Source organism: Dasypus novemcinctus, chromosome 22, assembly GCF_030445035.2.
Source record: "Dasypus novemcinctus isolate mDasNov1 chromosome 22, mDasNov1.1.hap2, whole genome shotgun sequence".
Lineage (NCBI taxonomy): Eukaryota > Metazoa > Chordata > Mammalia > Cingulata > Dasypodidae > Dasypus > Dasypus novemcinctus.
The window spans coordinates 34,521,390-34,530,328 of NC_080694.1; the positions used below are offsets into that span (position 1 = coordinate 34,521,390).

Sequence of the window (8,939 nt, forward strand, 5' to 3'; positions counted from 1 at the left end):
GCACTGGTTCATCACGCAGGCACTTGGCTCATCATGCGGGCACTTGGCTCACCACACGGGCACTGGCTCATCACGTGGGCACTTGGCTCGCTGTGCAGGCACCCCTGTGGGCACTCAACCTGTTGCATGGGCACTCAGCTTACCATGTGAGCACTCAGCTCACTGCACGGGCACTTGGCTCACCACGCGGGCACTGGCTCACCACACAGGCACTGGTTCATCACGTGGGCACTGGCTTATCACGCGGGCACTGGCTCATCACGCGGGCACTTGGCTCATCATGCGGGCACTTGGCTCACCACACGGGCACTGGCTCATCACGCGGCACTTGGCTCACCACACGGGCACTGGCTCATCACGTGGGCACTCGGCTCGCTGTGCAGGCACCCCTGTGGGCACTCAACCTGTTGCATGGGCACTCAGCTTACCATGTGAGCACTCAGCTCACCGCACGGGCACTTGGCTCGCCATGCGGGCACTGACTCTCCTCACAGGCACGCTTTCTCTTCTTCTTTTTCACCAGGAGGCCCCAGGGATTGAACCTAGGGCCTTCCACATGATGGGTGGAGGCCTTATCACTTGAGCCACATCCGCTTCCCTCCCTTTTTCTTTTTAACTTAGATAAATGAGTATTTCCCAAACTGGGGAGACTAGTCTTAAAATATTTACTGAAAATATAAATGAAACTTATTCCAAAAAATCGGTCATCCCCAAGCTCTCGTTATGTCCTCACACGTATGTCGTGAGGCTCAAGACTCCAGCTGGGTGGGGGGGCTTGACTTCCAGCTCCCATGTAAACCACTCCTTCCCAAAAAATGCAGCTTAGAACTTTCGTAAGTGGGATAACCTTTTAGGGTAGCTGTACTTCTTGTGTGTTCCCTTTAAGGTGGAGATTGAATTCTATAATCAGAAAAAAAAGTTTTTTAAGGAAACATGCGTTTCTATAATTTGTATTTTGGAGCACTGCCCCATGGACCGCACTTTGGGAGCCACTGCCCTGAGGTCAATGTAAATAACTGAACAAAAGTGGAAGGAAAGGTTTCCCTCAGGGATTCGTTCAGTCATGCAACAAGTATTTCAGAGTGTCTTATATATGCCAGGTCCTGTTCTAGTCACAAAATAAGATCTACCCCCTAAAAAATGATCCTTTAGAGCCTCCAAAAAGGCCAAAATATCCATTTTCCCTATTTAGCAGTGTCATGACATAGACTTTCAGTAGACGTGCACAGCAGCTCCCCTGCTATTCCCAACAGGACAAGTAATGTGGCAAATTCGTTCACATCACAGCTTATTTCAGAATTGTTCTAAAATGACTTTCAAAACACAAAAAGCAATTCAGGCAGATGATACTGCCTTCTATCAGTTAGAGCCTCCTTCTGCATTCCTAAGAAGCACTGAGCATACTTTCCTTATTCCCGAAGGACATCGTTTTGGAGGACAGTTGGCACCTGCCCGCAGGTGCTGAGTCCCCCGTCCTCCTCGCTGGGAGACAGCGTCCACCCTCAGCTCAGCAGCACAGCCGTCCATTACATCCAGCCTCTCAGGAAGGGGTAGACCTTTGCTTTGACTCTTTTGCTTGCTGTTTTCTAAAGATAAGAAATAAGTCAAATACTTTTATTTCTTATCTTAGGCCACAACTGCCCTTTGTGATGCAGATTTTTCTGCAGGTTCCTGACTTTACCAGGCCAAAGTCAAAGAGCTAGTTGAGGGCAGTGGACGTGGATCTCGGTCTACCACATGGAGGGTCCAGGGGTCAAACCCAGGGTCTCCTGACCCATGTGGAGCTGGCCCATGCGCAGTGCTGATGTGCGCAAGGAGTGCCCTGCCACGCAGGGGTGACCCCGCGTAGGGGAGCCCCACGCGCAAGGAGTGCACCCCCTAAGGAGAGCCACCCATTGCAAAAGAAAGTGCAGCCTGCCCAGGAATGGAGCTGCACACACGGAGAACTGACACAGCAAGATGACGCAACAAAAAGAAACACAGATTCCCGGTGCCGCGGGATAATGCAAGCGGATGCAGAAGAACACACAGCATAGAGACACAGAGAGCAGACAACGGGGAGGAAGGGGAGAGAAATAAGTAAAAAGTAAATCTCTGAGAGACTTACTTAGGTGACTGGGGGCAAGTCGTTGGGCCTCTCCAGAATTCCGTATCCTTGATCGTAAAATAAAAACATGAGATCCAAAAGTTTCTCTCTTGCGGGCACTAAACTCATTTTCTCATGTCGCATCTGTTTCTGTTCTTCCCGACTTCCCTGGGTTTTCCAGTGGCCTGATTGGGCAAAGCAGGATAAAGCACTGGTGCAAAACCCACAGTGTCGAGAGGGGCAGAGTAAACTCCTTGCTCAGTGCGATTGACGTTCTCTGTCCCACTTAAGCCCTGCGTCTCGAGGTGTTCCTTTTAAGCCAGGAAATGTTGGGCTGAGAGGGTTCAATGGGATAAGGCAAGTAAGCCCAGTAGCCCTGTGCTTGAAACCTTTGGAGTAAGAGCCCTGTGAGTGGCAGCAGGTATCACCACCATCATTGCCATCCTCAGGAAAACAAACACGTTGGAGCTGGGTGGCCCAGGAGTTCTTTATGGGGCTCAAGGACCCCGGTTTCAGTGTTCTCACGAACCACGTAAGAGCACAGGCATGTGCTTGTGTGTGCACGCCACCCATTTCTTCTCCTTTTTTTGGTGGGGTCCATAGTTTCCAGAGCTTCCCCTGAGAAGAGGCCCCTCAATCTGCGTAGTGTCTGACCCAGCTGCCCTGCCGATTTTAGGGCCAGAGGTGCAGACTGAGGTGCCTGGAGCTAAATTTCATTTACAGTCCTCAGAGCTTTCTCCTGCCTTCTCTCGCATGCAAAGACCTGCTAAATGTTCTTTAGCGATGGGAATAGAAACGGCCAGATCCAGCGCTTTGTCTAGGGCAGCAGGGGAGGTGGGTCGAAGGCGGTGCAGCCCGAGCCGGGACCTTGCAGGAACTCTGGGATAGATCCGGGAGCGTGGCAGTTCAGGGGGAGAGGACAGCTTGACCGAAAGCGGGGTCAGCGTACGAGCGGATCAGGGCACACCTGGTATGTGTGGAGTTATCTCGGCTGGAGAGAGGGAGGGGACTGTGCGAGGAGGATCAAAGAGCCAGACCCGAGAGGTTTCGTTCTACCCTTCTCAGAGGCTGGGGGGCGGCGATGGGAGATGTGGCTGGACCTTGGGTTCCTCCTTTTCTGACTTGGTGGCAGGCACGATTTACAGGAGAAAATGTCAAAAGGTGGCAGAGGATAAATCATGTAATGGAAACGTTTGGAGGAAAGCCCTGACCCTTTGCTGTGGGTTTTCCTTCTCCTGATGTCATGTGTTTCTCTTTCTTTAGACGAGTCCAGCAGATTCACCATATGCCACAGCACAGGTGTTCAGATTGGATACTGCAACCACATGGAGATGGGACTCGGTAACTCTCTCCCAGACAGCATGTACACCAACTTCAAGGAAGAGCCAGCCTCAAAGTATCAAGACATCTTTGGTAAGATGCCCTGCAAGGGCGCCATCTTGCACATCTCCCTTGTTAGAAGGGGACACAGTGGAATCCTAAAATTCCTCTGATGAGAACATCCTCCCTTAACATTGACCCACGTTTCCTCTGTAATCTCTGTAATTCCCATTTAATCCCTTCGTAAGTTCCTTACTTATCCTATGGGGATAATCATCTAATTCCTAGATTGCTTCTGAAAAGTAAATGAGTCCAAGTCTGTGTAAAGAACTTAGAATACTGCCTGGCACATGTAGTAAGAGCTTTGAAAGTGTTACGTTCTCTTCCTCCTCATCAATATTACTATTCAGACCTGGAGAAGCAGCTGCCGTAAGAACCCAGCTTCCTAACCATCCTGGGAATTGGCCAACATTTGATATAAAGGGTCGGACAAATATCTCAGGCTTTGTGGACCTAAGGTCTGTGCTGCAATGACCAAATGCTGGCATTGTAGCGCTCAGGTAGCCAAAGACGATATGTAAAAGGTTGGGTGTGACTGTTCCAATAAAACTTGACTTACAGAAACAGGCAGTAGGCCCAGTTTGTTCCCCGGGCCGTGGTTTGCCAGCCCTTAATCAAGCCCATTTGAAATACCTAGCCTTTAAAATACCTAGAGCGGGGGTCTCTGACTTTTGGGGAAGCAAGGGCACTGTTGAGAATCTGATGAAACCCAGGGTCTCTCTACTAGAGAGGTGTGAACAAAGCTTGGCAAATCCCTCGAGAGGTTCTCGGACCACTGATGGTGGTGGGGACAAAACCCCACTGCACTGGACTGAGGGAGGAATGAGAGTTGAGGGGGAAAATGAGATGTCTTTTCCCTTCTAATCAGCTTCCTGAGGTACCATCATGGAATATGGTTGGTTTGTGTTATACTTTCATTTGTTCCTTTTTACTAATTTTTTAAAGGAAGGGCTAAAGGGAAGGGGCTGGTAGAAAAAGGGAGGTTATGCCCAGAAGAGGAAGAGAGAGAAGTTGAGGGGTGGGGGGTGGCTCCAAAAACAGACTTTGAAGACTCTGGGTACCTCCTCCTTTTGGAAGACAAGGGAAGACATCGTGATTGAAAAAGTTTACCCTCGATGGTTCATCGTCCTTGATGATGTAAGGGGACAGTGAACCGTTGAGTGAGGGGGCTTCAGGAGCTGGTGGCCTTGACTCTGGCCAGATGTAAGTGGAAATGCTCAAAAGGAACAAAAATTGTGTTTTTTTCCCTTTACATCCAGAAGGGTTGAATCTAGGTGGGGCCACTGGCTAAGATGGCATGGAACACCCAGCCTAGTTGCCAAGTAGGGGTTTTGTTCCCACGGCCATCAGCTGTGGCTCAGGGGTGCATCTGCTGGGAGGAAGGGGTACCCTATTTTAATGCACAGAAAGGGTCCAGATGGGCAAGCAGGTGTGAAGAGTATCAAATCCCATGAGCTAAACCACTGTTTTAACTAAGAAGTTCTCCTCTTCGCTGTCGCCTGGCTTCACTTAGGTGTTTCGGCCACTCAGGAAGTTTGGCATGGGCGTATCTTGATGCGGTCTTCTCTTTTCCCTTTGGCAGATAATACCACCAGTCTGAGTGATAAACACCTGGAGCCAGTCAGGGAAAATTTGGGAAAGCACTGGAAAAACTGCGCCCGTAAACTGGGCTTCACCGAAACTCAGATTGATGAAATTGACCATGACTATGAACGGTATGGGCTAAAAGAGAAGGTTTACCAGATGCTCCAAAAGTGGCTGATGCGGGAAGGCACTAAAGGGGCGACAGTGGGAAGGCTGGCCCGTGCACTCTACCAGTGCTCCCGAATAGACCTCCTGAACATTCTGGTGTTCCTCAGCCAGAACTAGCCCTGCCTGGAAGGGCTTGGGCAGCCCGAAGTCAACGCCTCACTTAGTGAGTCACCCCCCCCACCCCCGGAAAGTGTGCTGCCTCCGAGAGTCCAGGATTCTTGCCTCGCTGCAGGGTGTTGGCTCTCTGCATAAAAACCATTTCCTGTGTTTCAGAGCTGGGAAATAGGGGGGACATGCCACCTGCAGGGAAGTCCACGCAAGAAGACCTTTCAGCGCCTCAGGATCAATCAAGAAAGAGGTTTTGGAATGGAGAGAAGATACCTGGGGAAGATTATCTTCCTGCGTGACATTTATTCCAGTTATTCACTCGGCTTCTTGGGTTTCGTTTGAGCGAGAGAAAAAAGATTCAGAGAGCACAAAGTAAATCGGCTTGTTTTATTTTGTGTTCCCTTCTCCGTATAAGCTCCTATAGCGGCTAAAGTTTGGAAAACTAAGTTTTCTCCAAGCAGTTTTTTGTTTTTTGTTTTTTTAATTGTAACCACAGTTCATTCCACAAATAGTGTCTGTTAACTTCAGTATCAAATGTAGTGCCAGTTTTAAGAACTACTACATGCAGATCTCTACTCCACAAACTAACTGAAGGGATCCTAGGAATACTAAGGAGGAAAAAGAAATAGAGGCAAGGGGTGAGGGGTGCATCAGAATTTCGCAGGCAGTTATTGCGGGGAATTGCTACTAATTTAGACAGCTACCAGAACTCCTGATTACTTATTTTTAAAGTCCTTCTCTAGCATGCTGACACTTTATGCATTTTCTCAACCTGTCTGCCCTGAAGAGGGGATGAGAATGTTGAGCTCATCACTCTTGGGGAGGAACAGAGCCTCAGGGCTGATCACTGTTGAGCAGCTTCCTCAGTTTACCCTAGTGTCCTATAGAAATATTTTGATTTTTTTCCTGATTTGGGAAAAAAAGAGTCTGGGAATTGGGGCTCTAGCACTCAGCCTGCTCACGTGAAGTCTAGAAGAGTGAAGCCACCTGAGCCATCCAAGCATCTCTGCTGGCACTTTGCTAAATGAGCAGGTTTGCCGCCGTGTTGAGCCCTTCTGGGTGGAGGAGGGCTCCGTGTTGTTAGCACTTCTGATTCTGACTCCCCGCCAGCCCTAGGAAGACATTTAAGCACACCCCTGACGTGTGACTGTAAAGCAGGACTTCTCAACCTCAGCACAGTTGACATTTCAGGCAGGATAATTCTTCCGAGGAGGGGAAGTGTCCTGTGTATCATAGGACATTTAGAAGCACCTCTGGCCTCCACCCACTAGGTGGCAGTAGCACACCTCTCCTCCCTCCACCCACTGTGACCAAGACCAGAAAGTAGACTTTGCCAAAGGTCCCTGAAAGGGGAAAATTGGCCCCAGGTGATAACCACTGCTGTACAGGAATAACACTCATTTTCCCAGTCCACACGGGACCCTGTCTCACTGCTTAGCAGCCACACAGTTTTAGTTCAAAAGGAAAATTGAACACCAAGAGTCCCAGATTTTGCCGGGACTTATATTTTTTTAAAGAAATGTATCCCTCTTACCTCTGTCTTAATGGTTTTCTAAATGCTTTAAACTTCAGAAAGGTATAATGATCAATGTTAAGTAGCAAAAGTGAATGGTATTTTTTTCCATGGATTTTTAAAAATAAAATGTATCTCAGATATGGGCCATGGAATTATGTGCATGTTTGCATAAATAAAATACTGGTGCCACTGGTGCCTCTGTGACTTCGGTTGGCATTTGTTGTATATTCTTCCCTTTTCACTCCATTGCAACTGGCAGAAGAGAGGAAGCTGATGATAAAAGGGAAGCTCCTAGACAGGTTCATTTTGGTTCTCGAAAACTCACGTCCAAGAATTCAGCATTGTGTGTTTCAGGCACAGTTCAGAGACCTTTCCTTCACCCCTCTCTCTAAACACCAGGTTGAAAAGGACCAAATTTGTCACTGAGGAGCTTCAGTAGAAGGCTCAAGCATTACCAAAAATTGGGCAGAATATTCTTGGGCAGAAACCAATTAAGCAAGACAATACAGACTAGAAAATGAGCAAGATCGATACAGGCTTCCAAATAAAGACATGCAAACTCTGAGGTTATTAGTAATAAATAAGATCCACTTCCAGTTCTCACAGCCTTGCTCGGCAGATTTTCCAACTTGTGGCAGCGATCGTAGCCTTTGCTTTGGCTCCATGATGCCAAGAGAGGGTATCAGGAATACAAAAAGGAGTTCCTCCTCACAAAATGTTTTAAATGGTATTTTACTGGACATTTTAAAGTGTGTTCATAAAAGCTATTCTAACTGTAAGAATAGTGTAAACAAAAATAGGAATTGAAATGTTGAAGATTTTAGAAGCAAAACATTGAAAGGCAAATGCTACCACAGTGAATTACAAAATATGTAATAATCCACACACAAGGTTCTGACATCCTTCAGGTTTAAATTCCCCTCTACCACTCTCTAGCCATGGGACTTGGGATATGTTCCCTCATCTTTCTTAGCCTTAGTTTCCTCATCTATAAGTGCGGAGGACAGTAGTACATAAATTTGATGTAAAGATTGAAACAAGGATGATTATAAGGTGCCTGGCACAAAAATGGTAGCTATTTTCAAATTGCACAAAAACAGTGCTGTGTACTTAATAAATTGTGACAACAATAACCTAAAAACTCACAGCACTATCATTTTTGTTTAACAGTAGTGTCCATGTTTGAGCTCTCTGGACCCCAGAACATCCTGTTCTTAAACCCATTGTGGATGGGGCCTTTTGATTAGATTCAGTGAAGGGAACTTTAGATTTGATTACTTTTGATTAGCTCACTGTTCTCTGTGTCTGTTTGCTGTGTCTTGTTTCTTTGTCTGCTTCTGTTGTCAGCAGCACAGGGATCTGTGTCTCTCTTTGTTGCGTCATCTTGCTGCATGAGCTCTCCGTGTGTGCAGCACCATTCTTAGGCAGGCTGCACTTCCTTTCGTGCTGGGCAGCTCTCCTTACAGGGCGCACTCCTTACACATGGGGCTCCTCCACACGGGGGACACCCCCGCGTGGCACGGCACTCTGCGCGCATCAGCACTGTGCCTGGGCCAGCTGCACACGGGTCAAGGAGGCCTAGGGTTTGAACCGCGGACCTCCCATGTGGTAGACAGATGCCCTAACCACTGGGCCAAGTCCGCTTCCCTTTCGCTCGCTTCAGTTAAGGGGCTTTGATTAGATTGCAGGACCCAGGGTGGGTCTTAATCCTTTACTGGAGTCCTGTATAAACGGAGGAGAGGGGAGAGGAAAAGCTGCCATTTTACCCTGCTGTGTGAGAGAGGACTCAGGATCACCTGCAGCTGCAGAAAGAGAAATCCTGAGACTGAGAGACAGGTGGGAGGCTAGAATCAGCGGAAAAGCCAAAGCTGAAGCAGTGAGGAATGGGGCTGCCCACAGCTGAGCTCAGGGAGAAAGTGAGCCTGGAGAAGGCAGAGACCTTTTGCCTTGCCATGTGACAGGCATCCCAGATCTCCAGCAGCCAACCTGATGCCGTGATTTGGTCATTTTCACAGCCTCAGAGCTCTAAGAATTTAACCTAATAAATTCCCATTGTAAAAACCAGCCCATTTCTGGTATTTCACATTGGCAGCCTTC

At 48.1% G+C, this 8,939-nt stretch overlaps 1 protein-coding gene across 2 annotated transcripts in view; it reads left to right on the plus strand.

Moving 5' to 3' along the window:
- The window catches only part of RIPK1 (receptor interacting serine/threonine kinase 1), a 49,310-nt gene extending 42,264 nt beyond the window's left edge, over nt 1-7,046 (plus strand). For both annotated transcript variants that reach the window (XM_058285176.1, XM_058285177.2), the window contains 2 exons: nt 3,350-3,499; nt 5,049-7,046. In XM_058285176.1, coding sequence (XP_058141159.1) covers nt 3,350-3,499; nt 5,049-5,335 — 437 coding nt within the window. In that variant the 3' untranslated portion in view covers nt 5,336-7,046. The remainder of the gene's footprint in view (nt 1-3,349; nt 3,500-5,048) is intronic.
- The last annotated feature ends 1,893 nt before the right edge of the window (nt 7,047-8,939 follow it).